Below are 19,883 nucleotides of genomic sequence, written 5' to 3' on the forward strand. Positions count from 1 at the left end.
CCTTACACGTAAGATCTAACCATTAATTTTCCGAACCAATTCCATATCACGAATGAAATTTTGTATTTACAGAATGGTAATTTTGTATTTACAGAATGGTCTATGTAATTACAGAAATTGATTCAAATTGTTATGAACCATAAGAGAGTGGAATCCCAGTGGTCTGAATCCAATCACTTTCACCATGCAAAAACAAGCCAACTGTAAACTGCCTCACAATCTCCTCACTGCAATTCCTTTTATACCCTCCCCAATTTACCCTTTGCCTTGTGTCTGATCCAGGTCCAAAGTTCAAGTACTCAATGTACTCCACCGTGTCCACAGTGGTAAATTCATCCCACTTTGACCACCCCTGTGGGTGTATCAAGTCCCCCAGATAGCTCCTCATCACAACTGTCCTTGAGTAGTTCCTCCATGGCCTTCCCAAAAATGCTGTGATAGTTTGCCTCTCGGTCTTGTTGAATTCCGGCGCAGCCACAATGGTGCATTTTTGCAGTGAAATGCCGGTGTTCTGATTCGGGTCCGTTCTGCCTTGTGCAGTGATCATAACTTTCTGTCCGGGGATTGGTTTTCGGACAATCACCCTGCAGCGTTGGAAGACTGCAGCTGCATTACCAAAAATGAAATCAATCGTGCCTTCGATGATGCAGTTGCGGTAGAATTGGCGGAGTGAGTGGACGTAGAGGGTGTCTTGGTATGAACTGAAGTTGCAGCGGTAGAATGCAGAGTTTGAGGTCACTCTTGCAGCAACTGCCTGGAACTTTTCTGAGCCTGCTGTGTTGGTTATCGTCAGGTCCCTAGCTAGGAACTTGTCCCCGATTACAGCTGCAAAGACCGAAAACACAAAAAGGGTTTAACTTTCCATCATCAAATCTCAGATACACATCTCAAAAATGCCAAGAACACAACAGTTCAAATGATTTTCGGAGCCACGAAAATAAGACATACTTAAACCCTAGCTATGAACTTGTCCCTAATGACAGCTGCAAACATCGAAAACACGAAAAAAGTTTTAACTTTCTTCAATCAAATTTCAGACACATGTAAAAAAAATTGCCAAGAACACGTCAAGATTAAATTAATTACTAATTTTTGGAACTGGAAAAATGTGGCATTCTTAAACCCTAGCTAAGAACTTGTCCTCAATTACAGCTGCAGCTATCCAAAAACACAAAAAGGCCTTAACTTTCTCATCATATTCCGCATACAAATAAAAAAAATGCCAAGAACACACTTGAATCAAAACCAACTAATAATATTCGGAACCGAAAAAATGTGACATACTTAAAGTGGCTGTAGCAAAGGTGGAAAATCCATCTGCAAAGCTCTTAGACCCTGTGATTATGGTTGATTTCATCCCTTCTCCAACAAGCATGATATTAGACTTTACTCTGGCGATCTCTACAGTCTCATTGTAAACCCCGGAATTTATTCTAATTACAAATCTGTCCATGCTAAAATTAGGAGCCACCTTCAGAGCTTCACCAATGGTTTCATAATCTCCACTCCCATCGGCAGCAACAACAATGTCAGCCCTTATTCTTGGCACTAATCTCTGCATCAGATTTCGATCACCCGGCAGCATCCATTTCGGAAACCTCTTCTTCGATGATTTCTTGGTAGTACTGCTACTAACCCTCTTCTGCGAATTCAGAATCTGTTCTTGGTTTCTGATCATTGCCAAGCAATTACTCATCGACTCGGAAATCGGACTCAGCAGCCCTTGCAAGTGACCTTTGAGACCCTTTTGGTTTTCGGAGTCCAACTCCTCCAACTCAAAGAACCCATCAATGCAAGTGTTCTGATTCGTCATTGCAGCGCTCAGAAGGGTCTTGAGGTTGCCGTAAGACACACGCAAACCGTGCAAATCTTCGATTGCCTGGCCTAGTTCGTAAAGGGTTTGGTCTAACATCTCCAAGCAATCTCTCAGCGCATTCCTTTCTTGGACATACAATTCTTGGAGCCTCAAAAGGGCTCTGATGCTCTGCTGGGTTGTTCCAATTGACGCTGCAGTTCGGTTGATGTTGGTCTCGAGGAAGTGGTGGAATGCGGTGAAGTGGTTGTGGGATGGGGCGGAGGAACAGAGAGATGGATGTAGAATGGCGGAGAAGGAAGACATTAGAAGCAGAGAGGTTAAGGAGGGAAAGAAGATGATGAGCTTGTTCATCTTCTTGATGCGGTTTCTTGATCGAGACGTTTTGGATTTGGAGTTCATTTCTGTTTGGAGTTTAATTTCTACATCAAAGATTCAAAGTAACTAATGGCGCCGGTGTAATAGTAACAACGACAATTTGTCTGATAATATTTGTGTCGTTGGCCCATTTAATAGAAAAATTAAAGGAACTTTAACGAAAAACTTCCGGTACTGTTTATTTTAACAAAAAATCATATTTTTACACTAAAGTCAATCCTGGTATTATTCATTTTACCCTTTATTTTGTCTTTATCGTTAAAATTTAAAATTTTGAAGTCATTTTCATTAGTTTATCTAAAAATGAATTTTTACACCTCAAAAGGTACGACTAATCTCAATGCTTCTGCCTCGAATCTGAGATCATCCAAGATCAAAAAGCATACTTGGCTTAGAATTCTACTGCAATTTCACTGCACCACTTGTCATAGTGTCATGGTTAATTTAATAATATTACTTTACTCATAACCACTAGATGAGCTTCTATCAATTAGTACTATGGTGTAGTTATAAATAACAGATCTTAGATTCGATTTTCGTCAAAGAAGAAATTGAAGCACATTATTATTAACTCATTATAAGGCTCAGCCCATGTGGACAAGACCGAATAGACTTGTCCCGTTTGAACAATTTTAAGTGAATATGAGTAGATGTGTGTCATGATGATATGATAATCTTAGTTTTTCTGTTTACTTGATTACAATTTGCGATTACTATGGACGTAAACTGTGTTCGTTAGTAGCCTAGGAAAAATGAGTTTCAAACTATTTTAAACTATTCTAATTTACGAAGTGAGAGATTCAAACAGTACTAATGCGAAAACGATGACCAACTAGTCTAACTCACCTAACTTATGATGAACTTTTGGTATTCCGAATTTACTTATTGATCCCCTATCTCTTTCCATCTTCGAATTTGGCTATTTTATAGAATTCTCTTTTAAAGTCATGTTTTGAGTTGTGCTTACAACTAGGTGTGGCAATTTTAAACGAGTTGACGAGTTAAATTCAAACGCGCTGGTTTACTAATCGTGTCACGTCAAAGTTACTACCCCTACATATTCAACCATCCATTTCTTCTAGATGTCACTAGGGAAATTACTTAGTCGTCAAGCAAGTTAAAATAAACAAAGAACAGACAAGCCAGATTGAGCTCAGAAACTTCAACTAAAAACGAATGTGAATTAACAATACAAAATAAAGTTGATGATCAACGAGATCGAATTTTCTTCGAACTTTTCTCAACCAATGTTGCATCATTTTCTTGTTTTAATTTTCTTTTCGGAGACTTGTTGGCACACGCATATGCAGGCTCCTGTTGAAAAAGATTAGAGTACATAACTTTAACACAAGTGTAATTGGAGATACAAAATAAGTAAACAAATTACTTGCATTAACTTACAAAATATTAAAAACACAAACTCTCAAAGACACAATTTAGAAGCTATGGCATTCTCTCACTTCCTAGAGACAAACTCTAGATCACTCACACTCCTCACAAGACCACTCTCACTTCTAAGTTAATTTCTTGCTTCTCTTCTTGGTTTTTCTTTTCTTTCTTAGTTGTGATTGTGGAGTGGATACTTCTACTTCACTAGGTCTATCTTCTTCTAATTGTTGGTACACGCCAGTTTGCCAAGGATTATGAAGCACTTATTGCTCGACATCGTCACCATCAAGCAAATCCTCAGACTCATCTGGACTTCATTGAATTTGAGCAGTTTACTCTCCTATTTTCTCCTGCAACTTATCTTCGATCTCTCTCAAGTCAGGCAACACCTCATTTTCTGAGAACCAGCAAGAAGATTTTCAACGTCCCATTCTTCTTATATGGCCAGATATGTTACGGCGTCCCAATCATCTTCACTTTTCTTCTTTAAGTTGGAAGTGGCAACATTACTCTCTGCATGCCTTTTGAACCAGCAATCCTTCACCTTGTGGCCCTTTTTTCCACAATTGTAGCGTTTTCCCTCAAACCTTTTATTGTTCTGGGACTGACTACAATTGTCATGATACGTTGGAACTCCCCCTTGATGAAAACTTCCTCCTTCTTGATGACATTTTGCCTTGTCACCATTTCTCTTAGATCCTCTACCGACATGCTGCTTGAAGCTGCCTTTACTTTTGTTGGTGTAGAACGCTTCATCTTCACCTCTTGACAAGACCTCTCCCATTTGCTTTGCCAAAGCTTCTTGATCGGCAAGCAATTTTTCAAACTCAACAAGTGATGGTTGGTTTGGCCATTCTTGTATAGAGGCAATAAAGCCTTCGTATTCGGGTCTCAACCCATGGATAATTATTCTTTTTATTATGGATTCTACAATGGCAGCACTAGGGTTTAATTCAAAATTTTCATGGCAAATAGACTTTATCTTGTGAAAGTACTGGGCAATCGTCATGTTCCTTTGGGCCACCGATAACAGCTCGTTCTTGAGAAGTTGTAGTCTTGTGTTGTTCTTTTTTGAACATAGTGTGGCAAAGGTGTTCCATGCTTCTTTTGGTGTTTTGGCTTTCCTTATGTGCTCCAACATCTCCTTTTCAATTGTGGTTTTCAAGACAATCATAGCCTTAACTGCCTTGATTTTCCACTTCCACAGAGTGACACTGGTGACTTCTTCTGGCTATGTAACTTCATTACCGCTGACAACCTCCCAAAGATCTTGGCCTTGTAGGTAAAACTCCATGCATGTCAACCACGTGTTGTAATTTTTGTTGTTCAACTTCTTGATTGCTCCAACAACTTGAAGATCGAACATCATGTCAACAAAACTACGATACGCCAAACAAGATTAGCCAACAATCTTGTGAAGTACTAAACTTCTCACAATCCTCAAAAACTTCACTAGAGTCGGTCTTTGATCGTACTGCTCTGATACCAATTGTTGAGGAAAAATTAAAGTACACAACCCTAACACAGGTGTTGAAAAGAGAAAACAAGTAAACAAATTACTTATATTACACTCACAATATATTATAACACACAAACTCTCAAGACACAATTTAAAAGCGATGACAAACTCTCTCACTTTTTAGAACTCTCACTTCTAAATTATTTTCTTGCTTCTCTTCTTGGCTGCTACTCTCTTACTTTCTTTGTTTGGTTCCTCCCTTCTTACTTTCTTACAACAACAAACATCCATTTATAGGTGAGCTTAAACCTGGCAATTTCTTACACGACTCGTTAACATGACACGTAAACGACACGAAAATAACAGGTTTCGGGTCAACACGATAAATAATCGGGTCATTATCGGGTCACATGATAATAACCCGTTAATAATGAATCCTTAATAGGTTTACATGAGAGTGACACGCTGGTAACCTATTTCGACACGATAAGAAAAAATTTATTTTGATGATTTTAATTTTTTAAACTACTAAAAAAACTTACTATAAAATACAATATATATATATATATATATATATATAATGAATATGTATAAATTGTTTATTAATTATTATTCTATATAAATTTTAAAATTTAAGTTTGATTTATTTTTATAATATATTATAGGTAAAGATTGAGATTAGAAATCATAAAACACATTAAAAAAATTATAATAATTAATTTATATGTGCGAAAAATATGAAAAAAAAATAGGATAAAGTACCAAAAACTATCTCAATTATTGGTGTCACGACACTTTCATACCTCATCTTTTAAAATTGACAATGTCATACCTCATCTTATGAATTTGTGTCAATGTTATACCTTCCATTAGCATGCCGTTAATTTGTCAGTTAAATGCTGACGTAGCTTGATCCAGACCCCACTTTCTATTAAAAATTAAAAAAAAAACTAAATAAAAAAATCATTTAATATTTTAAAATATTAAAATAATAAAGAAAAGTTTAAAAACAAAAATACAAAACCTTTCATCCCTTCCACCCCCTCTTCCCCTTTCTCTCTCTCCTCATCTTCATCTTTTTCCCTGCTTAATCTTCAACCAAAAAAAATTATTTTGAAAACCCATCAACCCCCAACCCCACCCCCCCCCCACCTCCCCCGCAGCGAAGAGGAAGAAGAAGAAGGAGAAGGAAGAAGAAGAAGAAAAAAAAAAAAACCCAGATCCAGTTCGCCAGGCTGATTCAGCGAGTGGAGAACCTGGGTGAGGAGAAAATGGGGGGAATGAGTGTGGATTTAAGGAGTGGGGTGTGTAGAGGAGGGAAAAAGGTGGGTGCGAGGTTTGGTGCGGGGGAAGACAATTGGTTTTTTTTTTTAATTTTTTTTAATTTTTTTTAATTTCTCGATTACTGCAGATAGGGGAAAGAAGAGGAAAGAAGATGAAGATGGGGGAGAAGAGAGAGGCCCCGGGGGGGGACAAAGTTTGGTTGTTTTTTTTTTTTTTTTTTTTTTTCTGGGTTGCATCATGTAGGAAGAAGAGGAAGGGAGATGAAGATGAGGGAGAAGAGAGAGGGCGCATAGAGGGGAAGTTTTGTTTGGGTTTTTTTTTTTTTTTTTTTTTTTAAATAACTTTTTTTATTATTATTTTAATATTTAAAAAATATTAAATGATTTTTTTAGTTTTTAATAATATTTTATTATTTTCTAATTGAAAGTGGGTTCCGAATCAAGCCACGTCAGCATTTAACTGAGAAATTAGGTATGATATTGGCACAAATTCGTAAGATGAGGTATGACATTGTCATTTAAAAAAGATGAGGTATGAAATTGAGCTAGTTTTTTGTACTTTACCCAAAAAAATATACAAACGCTCGTAGTTGCATCCTCTACGCTTTGAGGATGGGTATATGATCTTTTGAATTTTTAAAACCAAACAAACTCTCATGAATAGTATTTTTAAGGGAGTTCAAAATAAACAAAATTCATAATCATTAATGTATAAGTCTAAAAGATGTGAAAGCATAATAAATGTTCATAATTGCATCCTCAATGCTTACATGATGGTTATATAGTCGTTTAGATTTTTAAAACCCTCCAAATCTCATGAACAATGTTTTTTTATTTGAGTGCAAAATTAATAATAATTATTGTAGAAGTGTGAAAAATGTAATCACCCATAATGAAAAGTTTTACAACTTTCATGAAGGGGTCAACTCCGAAATGTAGTTTAGTATTATGTTTTACATTTTTTTGAATCAAATTATGTTTTTCATTTTCATTTTTATTGATTTAAAATATATTTTTCTTAATAGATAACGGATCAGGTCATATTACCTGATAATATTAGCGGGTTGATTTCAGGTCGGATCATATTACTCGTTTACTTTAACGAGTATTACACGACACGATCTGTTAAGCTATCGGGTATAACACGAACACAAGAAACACGACACAAATACTAGATGTCCACCAAACTTGAATTTGACATTGTACTAGTTTCTAGCTAGTTCTTTCTACAAACAGCCTACCGATATGGGCTTCACATTTTACTAACCTTACAAAGGCTACAATAGCTTTGTGTTTTTTTTTTTTTTTTTTTTTTTTGAAAAAAGGCTACAATAGCTTTAGATACTTGAAGTGCATGCACCGCAGAAAATTATAGTTCATTTGCACCCGGTCAAAGTGCATGTCTTCTAGAAGCTCCTGCCTTCTAGACTTGCAGCTAGAATCTTCTAGAATCCAAACACCGACTAGGCGGGTGTTGGTCTTCAACAGCTCCTCCTCCTCTTCTAGAAGCTCTTGCCTTCTAGACTTGCTGCTTGAATCTTCTAGAATCCAAACACCAACTGGGCGGGTGTTGGTCTTCAACAGCTCCTCCTCCTCTTCCAGAAGCTCCTGCCTTCTAGACTTACTGCTAGAATCTTCTAGAATCCAAACACCAACTGGGCGGGTGTTGGTCTTCAACAGCTCCTCCTCCTCTTCTAGAAGCTCCTGCCTTCTAGACTTGCTGCTAGAATCTTCTAGAATGCAAACACCAACTGGGCGGGTGTTGGTCTTCAACAGCTCCTACTCCTCCTCCTCCTGATGTTCATGATTCGGCTCAACAACATCCAATATTAACTCTTCCTCCAACGATGTCTCGAATTTGTCAAAAGTCGATCCCAACGGCAGTCACAGTACACACAAGGTCAATTTGTAGATGGCATTTTTGGAGGCGGAGGCAATGAGTTGCTCGCGCTGTTTCTCATACTTGTCCTTGTCGACTACATATCCCGAAATCTTGATGAAGGTACTCTTTTCTCCTCTTAGGCATGGCGTTTTTGCCAAAAGTCGAACAAAAAACCTAGAGTTGGCAATGCTAGCGGTATGATCTGCGGATGTTGTCGCCGTGGTCGGGGTCATGATGATGGAACGTCGAGCCACTTCCAGTGTGCTTGAAAATCCAACGTCGGATAACAGTACTTTCACCCGGGGCCAAGATTCTACAAGCCACTCCATGTTGGTTTCGTCTTCCAACAACTCGGTGAAAGAGAACGCCATCGAGTTTCGAGTTTTGGTTCGAACGAAAACACTCGATACAGAAGAATTAGCACGACTAGCAGTAGATCACAGAGAGAGACGATCGATCGAGGATTTTGGGTTGTGAAGGGAACGAGTTTATGTTTATGGAGTGAAGAGGGGTTGCTTATTGCTTTTATATCCCCTATTTCCCTTTTTTTTTTTTGAATAAAATTTGGCCGCAAAATCCATCTCACTCCAATATTACTATCATGAAAAAAGATTTTGAGGAGAATTTATTGATAGACAAGAAAAATACATGTTAAGATGGATATAAAACCAAATCTTGACCATTAAAGAATTCATAAAAGCTTGTCAGAACCTCGTTTAACAAACCTATAACGAAGAAGCTGGTAATTTTGTATGTCATAAAAAATTTATGATATTTATTATGTGAAGGAGAAAATCATGCAAATAATAAATTAGAGATTGCATAATGTGGTTTCTCGAACCATTATGTGAAGGAGAAAATCATGCAAGTAATAAATTAGAGATTGCATAATGTGGTTTCTCGAACCATGACACCGCTTCATCACATTTATCTTTTAAAAAAGAACAAACGTCGTGTTAAAAATTTTTTTTGGGTAAAGTATAAAAAACTACCTCAATTATTGATGTCACAACATTTTTATACCTCATTTTTTTAAAATGACAATGTTATACCTCATCTTTAGAATTTGGTCTAATATTACACCTTCCATTACTTGGCTGTTTACTTTTAAGTTAAATGCTGATGTGGCTTGATTCGGAGCTCACTTTCTATTAAAAAATTAATAAAATATTATTAAAAACTAAAAAAAATATTTAATATTTTTTAAATATTAAAAGAAAAGTAAAAGAAAAATTAAAAAAAAAAAAACCCCAGTAACCACCCCCCTCCCCCCGCCCTGCGGAAGAAGAAAGAGGAGGAAGAGGAAGAAGAAGGAGGTCACGAAGGTTTCCGATTCCACCTCAATGGGATCTGGGTTTTTTTTTTTTTTTCCTCTTCCTTCTTTTGCAGATTCGGGTTTTTTTTCTTTTCCTCCTCCTTCTTCTGCTGATTTAGGTTTTTTTTTTTTTTTTTTCTTCTTCTTTATTCTTTTGGGTTGCATATTCCGTTTTTTTTTTTTTTCCTGGGTTGCAGGAAGGGGACTGGTGTCACATCTTGGCCCAGGCCCCCACTACATTCCAGGCTCGACTCCACTGTAGCACGATATTGTCCACTTTGGAGGACCACACCCTCACGATTTTGTTTATGGGAACTCACACGAGAACTTCCCAGTGGGTCATCCATCTTAGGAGTGCTCTCGCGCGCTACTCGCTTAACTTCGGAGTTCCGATGGAACCCGAAGCCAGTGAGCTCCCAAAAGGCCTCGTGCTAAGTAAGGATGGGAATATACATATAGGTATCGTTTGATATGCAGACGGGACGGGACGGAACGGAACGGGACAGGACGGGACAGGACGGAAAGGAACGGAGCGGGAGCAAAGATGCCCTCGGATGGAAACAAGGAGGAAGAAGAAGGAGACGGAGAGGTTATAATTTTGCGTTCCACGGATGTGGAACGAGTCGTTCTAGGGGGTGAGGTGGAACGAAAATTCACCCAAAACTCGTTCAATCCGTTTTAGGCGCACCAAACGTGGGACGGAACGCCTTGTCCCACTTCGTTCCGTCTCGTCCCACGTACCAAACAGTACCATAAGGATCACTCCCCTGGACGATGTGGGATCTTACAATCCACCCCCCTTAGGGGTCCGACGTCCTCGTCAGCACACCACGGCCAAGGCTAGACTCTGATACCAAATTGTCACATCCCGGCCCGGGCCCCTACCACATCCCCGGCTCAACTCCACCGTAGCACGATATTGTCCGCTTTAAGCCCCGACCACGCCCTCACGGTTTTGTTTTTGGGAGCTCACACGAGAACTTCCCAATGGATCACCCATCCTAGGATTGCTCTCGCGCGCTATTCGCTTAACTTCGGAGTTCCGATGAAACCCGAAACCAGTGAGCTCCCAAAAGGCCTCGTGTTAGATAGGGATGAGAACATACATATAAGGATCACTCCCCTTAACGATGTGGGATCTTACAACTGGAAGGGAGAAGAAGATGAAGATAGGGGAGAAGAAAGAGAAGAATGGTAGGGTTAGGGGGAAAGGGTACGAACAGAAGGTTTTTTTTTTTAATTTTATTTTATTTTAATTTTTAACTTTTCTTTATTATTTTAATATTTAAAAATGATTAAATGATTTTTTTTAATTTTTAATAATATTTATTAACTTTTTAATAGAAAGTGAGATTCAAATCAAACCACGTCAGCATTTAACTGAAAAGTAAACGACCAAATAACGGAAGGTATAACATTGGACCAAATTCTAAAGATAAGGTATGACATTGTCAATTTTAAAAGATGAGGTATGAAAATATCGTGACACCAATAGTTGAAATAGTTTTTTGGTTATTTACCCAAAAAAGTTCTACTTGAACTAATAATGGTAAGGAGGGAAATAAAAAAAAAACATTAAAATGACTTCATTTCCAATGGGAATCGAAAATTACAAATAACAAAAGAAAAGAAACATTAAAATTGCTTTGGTAAATAAAATATATATACAAAATCCTCATGCTAAGGAGGAAAAAACTCCACTGTAAGCCAACGAATGCTTCCGCCCCTTTATTTACTCTTAGAAAAACTTTCCCTTCACTCCTCCACAGCAAGAGGAACAGACGCCGCCAGCTTGCGGTACTTGAGGGCGTAAAACATCTCCAGATAGCGGCGGCTCTCCAGGCGATCAAGGTTCGAAACATCTTTCCAGAAGCCATAAACTCCAGTGAGTGTCAAGAGCCTCTCAGAGTAGATTTGCCATGTGTACCTAAACGAAAACAGAGCAGAAATGTAAGATAACTTGCAAGCCAAGCAAAACAATTTACTGCAAAAAATGGATTTGTTCTTGCTTACTTCTCGTAAATGCGCTGCAAGCCGCCTTGAGAAATCTTGTCCCAGTGGCTAGGATCAGCCTTGCTCTTCTCAAAGAAATCAACAAGGATCTCAGCAGCCTGATCGCCGTGGTATGGATCAATGTGGTAGCCCGATTTTCCATTCACAATAATCTCAGCCGGGCCACCCATGCAAGTGGCAAACGTGGGCAGTCCACAAGTCATGGCCTCAATGACTGTCAAGCCGAAAGCTTCATACACAGCAGGCTGCACAAAGGCTCCCCTGGTGTCACAAATGTAGCGGTAGAGTTCACCATTCCTCACACGGTTCATCTGGGATGAAATCCATCTTAACTGCCCGTTCAGCTTGTAGGTGTCGATCAGCTCATACATCTTCTTCAACTCAGCCTTCTCCTCAATGTCCTTGGACTCGTTGCGGCGATCACCAGCAACCACAAGAAGGTTAACCAACTCTCTAAGCTTGGCATTCTTACCATACCACTCGACAAGCCCAGTGATGTTCTTCACCCGGTCCAGCCTTGCCATTGTGAAGATGATTGGCTTGTTCCTGTCCTTCAACACACATCTGATCGGAAAACAATATAAACGCGTTAGCACATATTCGATCACACGAAGTATTGAGCAAAATATAAATGGGAAAAAAGTAACTTACAATTGTTCAATATTTTCGACTTGGCCATAAAGGAGCTCTTCAATTTCAGGGTGGAAGTGGGTCAACCTCTTTTCTTTCTCAGAGTAAGGGAAGTAGACATCCATGTCAGCTCCTGGTGAAACAATGTTGAACTTGGGATCGAAGACATCAATACCATGAACGACACGGTAGAGCCCGGGAAGGGTGAAGGCAGTGTGGCTCTCATACTGACCAACAGTGTCTTTGCTGCAAACATTCATAGAACACAAAATTAGGATCCCAAAAGACAATACGGTTGATAAGAAAAGTCTAGGCCGAATGTATATATTACGTTCCAGCAATCTCTTGGAAGGTACTGGTGACGATGAAATCAGTGTGGTTCATGGCGATAAGATCAGCTGTAAATTGGCATGAGAAGTGATAATTCTCATCCAATTTCTTCCAGTAAAGGTCAGAATCAGGGTATTTTGACTTCTCCAGAGCATGGGCAATGGTGCACTGAAAGACAGCAAAAACCAAACAATAAACTTAGCTACTAAGATGTAAAAGGCATCGAAAGGGCATAACTAATTATAACTAAATGGAAATCACAAACCTGTGTAACACCCAACTTGTGTGCCATCAGTGAGGCCACAATATTGCCATCACTGTAGTTTCCAATGATGAGATCAGGCTTGCCCTGCATTTCCTTGGAAAGTTCCTTAATCGCATCCTAATAACACGAAAATCAGCAAGTCTGAGAACCAAATACAAGCAAAAATTGGAACATATGGAAACCGATAGTATTAACAAAGAAGTTCACCTCGGCATATGTCTCTAGGTAGGGCCAGACTTCGAATCGTGAAATCCATCTGCGGACAATGGCACCCTTCTCATCTCTGAAAGGAACACGAAGAATATCTGAATGCTCACACCCGTAAACTTTCTCAAGACGATCACCACATGTGGTTCCAACAGCATCAGGAAGAAGCCTTGTGAGCTGTGTTTGAAACATAATAAAAGCATCAGAATAGAATGAAATCACCAAATAACATAAATTCTGCAGCCACAAAATTTCAGACAAAACTCACAATGATAATGCGGGGAGTGATATCGAGTCCTTGCTGCTTAATGCGCTTAAGCATCTCAGACTCCAAAGCGCGAACTTGATCCAAGATATAGACAACCTGGCCACCAGTGTCAGGGAACCCCAAGACATGGTCTTGGGCAAAATATCCGTGGGGCGAAAGGATCACAACATTGAAGACCATGGGGATCTGGCCGAGGAATTTCTCAAGAGTAAAAGGATCGGGTGCCTCAAGAAGGTCCAACAGAAGTTGGATCATCTCAAGCACGCGCTCAGCAGTGTCACCCCAACCCCTCTCCAAACCCATGGCTTGCAACTTGGGCTCGAACTCCTTGTAAGGAGTTCTGGGGACAATTGAAGTGAGGAAATCCTCTGCCTTCCTCAGAACATGTTGCAGCTCATTCACATTCTTAATTCTGTTATTCAGCATCATGTTCTGCACGAAGAAGCCGATCAAATTAAATCCAGAGATCAGCAAAAGAGTATTAATTTCATTTGATTTCAAACAAAGATGGTAAAGTTGCAAATGAAAGAAAATCAGACCCTGCCCTCATAGCAGTGAACTTGGAGAAACTCGAGCAAAGGGTGCAGGCTCTCCTTGTCATGGAAGAGCTTAGCAGAAAGGTGACGATTGAGGAACTCAACGCCATTTCCAATGGACTTGGAAAGAGTTGGGCGGGGGAAAGATGCATTGAACGGCTGAAAGTCCAACTCAAGCACGAAGTTGCCATTGGAACTGCAGTTGAAACCAGCAAAAATGATTAACAACGCAAAGAAACTAACAAATGCGATATTCTAAACTACTCAAAATCTATGAAAAGTAACAAAAAATTAAGAACCGAATAGAAACTTTAGAAATCAAACTATAAAAAAACAAAATATCTACCTCCCATCAACAAGTTCCTCCTTGAATTGCAAGTACTCAGCCACACGCAGCTCCTCGAGAGTGAGAGCATGGACATTCACACGAATGTACTCCCAAACACCGGGCCTTGGGCGCACAGCAAGAGCCACCCATGGGGGCAGAACAACAGCCTCCTACATTAAACAAAAACATTCACACAAACAATTCAAAAACTCCTAAAAAAACACAGAAACAAATGACTATAAAATATAAGTATGATCGAAAATGTATACCTGGGTGTGCTTCAAAACTTCACCAAAAGCCCCATCCAACAGCTTCTGCCTGTTATTTTCAGGAATCGCTTCGAACTCGGCATGAAGCTGATGGGGTTGCAGAAACCCTTTCCCCTTGCTCTCAATCCTAAAACCCCAAAAACCCTTTTAGTGATCAAACCAAAAAACAACCTTATTGCAAAAGACAAGTTTTTGCATGTTTTGGAACATTTGACAGAAACCCATTTGTGATCATAACATAGTACCTTGAAAGAAGGGCCAGAATCTCATTGCGTTGAGTAGAGAGGGTTTCGTCCAGCCTCTCCCGTAAGCTCTGGACCCGGGTCAGCACACGTTCCGCCATTGACAGCAGCAGCTTGAAAAATCAGACACCCTTAACAGCTGCAAGAAAAGTTAAAAAACCAGAACTTAACAAGTTATCCAGAAAAAAGTCAACAATTCAAACCTTAAATAAGACTAAACCAACAAATCAAACGGATGAACAGGTTTTTTTAATATTCAACAAAAATAAAAACAGACATCTAAACAAAAACAGGGCAAAAACCCATCAAATAAAGTCTGAACCCAAAACGCAGAAGCCATTGATATATGTGGTCGCGTAATAAAAATCCGGAAAAGAAAAAAAAAAAAAAAGATCATCCCAAGAACAAGAAAAATAGAAAAGGTAAAAAGTGGGAAAAAGAAAAGGAGTACCTAGGGAGGAAGGAAAAGAGTTGAGAACAGTGAAGTGAAATGGTTTGATGAACAAAGATAGTGGGAGAGCGAATTAAAATGGTTAGAAAAAGACTTGGACAAGATTCCATTTCACTTTGGACCTTTTTGTCTCAATTAGGATGGAAAAAACACTCATAGGCTTGGATAGACGTGATTATCTGTAAATTTAAAGTTCACCATTATGATTATGGGTAATCGTTTAGATGAATAAACAGTTAAGGATATAATTGTTTATTTGTGAAATTTAAATGAATAGTTATAAGTATTACTCGCGGTTATAACAGGTATCGGTTATGAATATTACTTGCGGTTATAACAGGTATCCATCAGTTACGGTATTATCCAAAATCCACAAATTTTATTTGACAGATCTGTCCTTCTGTTGATTTTTAAGTGTCGGTAGGAAACAAAAGTTACTTACGCATATAAAACTCTACGGTGATGATATTTCAAACAAATATCCCACTGCTAGGTGTTGGACTTGCACAGCATGGCAAGTTCAGGCCCTTGAGCTATCCTAAGGGTCAGGTCGGGTTTGATGGGCTCAAGCAACTAACTAAAGTAAAATATTTGATGAATCGATTTAATTCGAGAAGTCAATTTGAAGCAATATAAAGACATCTTCTCATCCATTTGAAGCAATTAAAATTTAATATATGTGTTTAATTATCCAAAAACGAAAATATGACAATTTTTTTTTTTTTAAGTTGTTAAAAAAAATATGTAGACGGATGAAAAAAATGATAAATGGGTAAAAAAGGATAAACGGGTTCAAAAACGGATAAATGTTTATGGTTAAATAGGTAAACGGATATGGTTAAATAGGTACACGGATATTGTATAAGTATAACTGTTTATGCAATTACCCAACAGACAAACGGTTATGCAGGTATGAACCTAAGCGGTTATGGGTAAATAACCACGGTTACCTGCCCGCCATAACCGTTGTCCATCCCTAGTCTCAATTTCTTACCAAAAGTAAACAAAAATAGTAGTAATTTTTAGTGCAGGTGCAGGCATTGTAAATGTGTATAGAAAATGAGAGTATTAAATGCATGGAAATTAAGCTGGAAACATTCAATTGAAACACAAGAATCAAACGCTGTGGTTACAAGCAATTTATTCATATGCGCTTCAAACTTTTGGATATATATATATATATAGGATCAATCAAAAAATGTGTATAAACTTTTTCTAATGGTAAAGACTAGCTATCGTTACCTTAAAATCCGACGAAGAATTACCACCAACAAATGTTCTTGACCGAAAGAGTAACGAATCAACGAATAAATCGAAGTGGTGATGAACGAAGTATTCAATATACAGAACGAAGGATTCAATATACAGAACACAGAGATGATAGAAATGAAGAGAGGATGAATAAGAATGGGATGGAGGAGAAGGATGGTAGAACAGCCTTTTATACATGTCTTTTGCCTCCTTCCTTGGTGTTGGTGGTGACTGCTGCGTAATGCTGTTGCTAATTGACTTGACTATTAATTTAATTTAATCTCTTTTTAAATTACAAAATAAAACAATTGGTTCCTGCGGCTTTCATTTCCAGCGGTTTCGCTGTTGTTTTTACAAAACTGCTTTACTTTTCTTCTGGAATACGAGTCTATGACCCCAATTGTTTCTTTTATACTCATTTTCCATGTCCACTTTCTTCTTCAACGTCCCTTTTTCTGTTGATTAATTATTTGTTTATTTCTGTACTTTATAGCTTGTAGGACCTTTTGCCATCATATATTATTGTCTACGTTCTTTTTGCACCTTATGGGTGCATTTGTTGCGTTGGACTATTTTGTATTATACTAGTTTTAGAGACTAATTTGAATTGGCTTAGACTAGACTAAGTTGATTTAGTGAAGCGTTTAAGTTGATTTAATGAAGCGTTTGATGTAATGTCAGGATTAAGGAACAAACTAATAACAAATTCCAATATTATATTATTTAATTCATATTTATTAATATTTTATATTATTTAATAAATATTTAGTAATATTTTATTATTACTTCGGTCTATTTTCTCATTCTAGAAACCTCCTTCCATTCCTAATTGTTTTCCTTTCATCCCCTTTTTCTTCCTAAATTTTCTCCGCCCCTCTCCCTCCGTTTTCTTCCTAATTTTTCTTCCTCCCTTTCCATCTTTTTCTTCGTCCCTCTCCCTCTTCATCTCCATATTCTTCTTCCTTTTGTTCTCCATTCATCTCCCTCTTTTCTTCCTTTTGTTCTCCATTCATCTCCCTATTTTCTTCCTAATTTTTCTAAGACCCAATTGGTGAATCAGAACTCGAATCAAAATCTGGGTCATCTGAGTCATCTGGGTATTCATAGGTTTGCTTCTCCGACGTCAATGGCAAAGGTCTACAATAAAGGGGTCAAGACTTGGTGCATGTGTGATTAGAGCAACTGTTATGCATTTCATACGCACAACGATTTTTTTTTTTCTTTTTTTGCTTTTTTGTTTAAAATTTTGGATTTGGATATGATTTGAAAATGGAAAGACTGCAAAATTTTGCCTTTTTTGTTTTGAATTTTGCTAGATATGGATTGAAAAATGGTAGATGAGAGGGGCGAAGTAGGGAGTGGGTAGATGGGAAGGGGGAAGTGAGGAGGTCGAAGCGGATAGGAGTGGGCTTAGCAGTCAAGCCGATTTCGGCGGGTTTCACTAAGACCCTTTAGCGAAGAGCTTAGTCCCGTTTAGTCGGAATGAATCTCATTAAACTTTGTCCCAATGTGTAACAAACACGGAACTACTCTGCCAATTAATCCAGTCAAATCTAGGAAATGCAAACAAACGATACTTTTTTGAATTACTTAATAGTCCCAAACTATCAAAAATTGAGCTACAACATGTATTTTTCATTGAGTTTCATTTTTATTGTTGTATTTTTAATTGCGTCGAATTTGGTTTCTGTAGTTAATTGTTCTACTCCGAAAAGTATTTTATCTTTTTAAATATTTTTCTTTTGTCGGAAAAAAAAAAAGCCAGATAAATACCTTCATAGATATGCATCAAGCTCCTTTTGCAAGGGATCCGGAAGCGTTAAATCTTCCTTGTGTCGTCACTTTTACAAGCATGGCAAGATAAAACACCATTTAAAATAAAGGAATTTTCATTGTAAAGTTCCCTTGAACGAAAAACCATATTTTTATACTAAAAAGTCAATCATGATATTATTCACTTTATCATTTATTTTGTCCTTATTATTGAAATTCAAAGTTCACAAATCATTTTCATTAGTTTTCCTTTAAAATAAAGGTTCATTGCACATGTATATCGCTTCATAAAACCTCCCTGTTAGCAACAGTTCCACCAAATAGAAAGTAAAAACGAAGAACACCTTGCCATCGACTGGTCTACAGCAACCGCTACAGCATCATACTTAATTCTTCGGACAAATGACCTTCAGGGCCCATGGTAGACATGACAGTCACCACAAAATCCTTTCCATCCTTAAACCCGTCCTTGATCTGTGTAAGCACTGTCATCAGTGGGAAGCCTTATATCCCGAAATATTGACGAAGGTAATCTTTTGTCCTCTTAGGCATGGCGTTTTTGCCAAAAGTCGAACAAAAAGCCAAGCGTTGGCAATGATATCGGGATGAAGTGCGGTTGTCGTCGTTGTCGTCGTGGTGATGGAACGTCGAGCCACATCCGGTGTGCTTGAAAATCCAACGTCGGATTTCGGGTTTCGAGTTTTGGTTTGAATGAAAACACTCGATTTAGAAGAAATAGAACAATTGGCAGTAGATCAAAGAGAGAAAGACGATAGATCGAGGATTTCGGGTTGGGAAGGGAATGAGTTTATGTTTATGGGATGAGTGGGGTTGCTTATTGCTCTGATGGTTGGAAAGTAATACTATTTTATGATTATTTGGATTTAGTTGTTAGTTTAATATTGGGCTTAGCACATATGAAATAGGGTTTTTAGGTTTTTTTTCCTTATAAATATAGCTTATAGTTTAATACGAATATATGTTAGTCACAATGTAATCTATTGAGATTTTGTATTTATTTCAACATTTTCGTTTGTTTAATAATATTTTTGTTATTTTGTAATCTTGTTCGTCGCACACTCTGATATTCAACTTTGATCCTTTGAGATTTAATCTGTTTAATCTGAATTTGTTGTTGATTCGTATCAGTATGTCTGTTTGTGTTGTCCGTTGTTTATTTCTAGTTTAGATTGTCGTTGGTGTAGTTTGAAAAACAAAAAAAATCTGGAAAAGAAAAACTGTCATTGCGTTGAGCCCCCGGAGCGCGTTGCACCAGAGTCAATCCGAAACGTAAGGTCTGTAACCCAAGCCACCATGCCCAGCATCCATGACCACCCCACCATCACCTGCATGACTCATCGTCGCTGCGCACCACCCGTTGCCAGACCTGGCTGATCAACCCGCACCCGATCCATTCATGGTTCGCCACTGCAGTACCCGCTGCCTGAGAGCTAGTCACTTGCTGCTCATGTTTGCACTTGTTGTTTGTTGACCGTCGTTGCCGCTACCAAATCGAATCCAGGTTGTCGGTCCAAGGAACTGCTGTTGTTCGAGGCTGCTCTGTTGGCCCCTGTCTTCAATTCTGATGAACCCGAGTATTATATGATGATGGCCCCTTATTTTGTTCAGATGGACCTTTACTTTGATCTAAAGTGTTGGAAAAAAGACAAAAAATTGTTTGGTTTTTTAAAGGCCCATACGGGCAATGAGAAATAATTCGCCAGGAAAAGAGTGGCATTTTTGGTTTGAAGTTTTTTTAGGCCCACAAGGATAAGTGTTGCGAGTTTGTTTGTCTGAGTGT

At 38.3% G+C, this 19,883-nt stretch overlaps 3 protein-coding genes across 4 annotated transcripts; all 3 read right to left on the minus strand.

Moving 5' to 3' along the window:
• Positions 1–130: 130 nt before the first annotated feature.
• On the minus strand, positions 131–2,167 carry LOC137746808 (pectinesterase-like). The gene is made up of 2 exons (XM_068486816.1): positions 1,285–2,167; positions 131–825 (listed from the first exon to the last, which is right to left on the minus strand). The coding sequence occupies exons 1-2, from the start codon at positions 2,165–2,167 to the stop codon at positions 131–133; spliced, it is 1,578 nt and encodes a 525-aa protein (XP_068342917.1).
• A 1,849-nt stretch (positions 2,168–4,016) lies between these two features.
• On the minus strand, positions 4,017–4,754 carry LOC137747736 (uncharacterized). Its single transcript, XM_068487892.1, has one exon. It carries the CDS (start codon positions 4,752–4,754, stop codon positions 4,017–4,019), a length of 738 nt encoding a protein of 245 aa, XP_068343993.1.
• A 6,316-nt stretch (positions 4,755–11,070) lies between these two features.
• On the minus strand, positions 11,071–15,133 carry LOC137747161 (sucrose synthase-like). Of its 2 annotated transcripts, XM_068487192.1 has the most exons (12): positions 15,059–15,133; positions 14,611–14,746; positions 14,366–14,492; positions 14,115–14,266; positions 13,772–13,964; positions 13,233–13,664; positions 12,965–13,141; positions 12,758–12,874; positions 12,494–12,660; positions 12,184–12,408; positions 11,533–12,096; positions 11,071–11,446 (listed from the first exon to the last, which is right to left on the minus strand). In XM_068487192.1, the coding sequence occupies exons 2-12, from the start codon at positions 14,706–14,708 to the stop codon at positions 11,275–11,277; spliced, it is 2,424 nt and encodes an 807-aa protein (XP_068343293.1). In that variant the 5' UTR covers positions 14,709–14,746; positions 15,059–15,133; the 3' UTR covers positions 11,071–11,274. The 2 variants fall into 2 exon arrangements, with proteins under 2 accessions (XP_068343293.1, XP_068343294.1); XM_068487193.1 differs by lacking the exon at positions 15,059–15,133 and having other exon boundaries at positions 14,611–14,956.
• Positions 15,134–19,883: the final 4,750 nt, after the last annotated feature.

This window comes from Pyrus communis, chromosome 10, assembly GCF_963583255.1.
Source record: "Pyrus communis chromosome 10, drPyrComm1.1, whole genome shotgun sequence".
NCBI lineage: Eukaryota > Viridiplantae > Streptophyta > Magnoliopsida > Rosales > Rosaceae > Pyrus > Pyrus communis.

Bases quoted from the DNA above. Each gene is read 5' to 3' on its own strand.
- LOC137747161 (XM_068487192.1), bottom strand. From the start codon at position 14,708: ATGGCGGAACGTGTGCTGACCCGGGTCCAGAGCTTACGGGAGAGGCTG. The intron at 13,965-14,114 runs GTAGATATTTTG...TTTCAACTGCAG, and splicing joins GAGGAACTTGTTGATGGGAG to TTCCAATGGCAACTTCGTGC. The intron at 12,661-12,757 runs GTTTGTGATTTC...GCTGTCTTTCAG, and splicing joins ACAAGTTGGGTGTTACACAG to TGCACCATTGCCCATGCTCT.
- LOC137747736 (XM_068487892.1), bottom strand. From the start codon at position 4,754: ATGATTGTCTTGAAAACCACAATTGAAAAGGAGATGTTGGAGCACATA.
- LOC137746808 (XM_068486816.1), bottom strand. From the start codon at position 2,167: ATGAACAAGCTCATCATCTTCTTTCCCTCCTTAACCTCTCTGCTTCTA. The intron at 826-1,284 runs GTATGTCACATT...CGGTCTTTGCAG, and splicing joins CTTTGCTACAGCCACTTTAA to CTGTAATCGGGGACAAGTTC.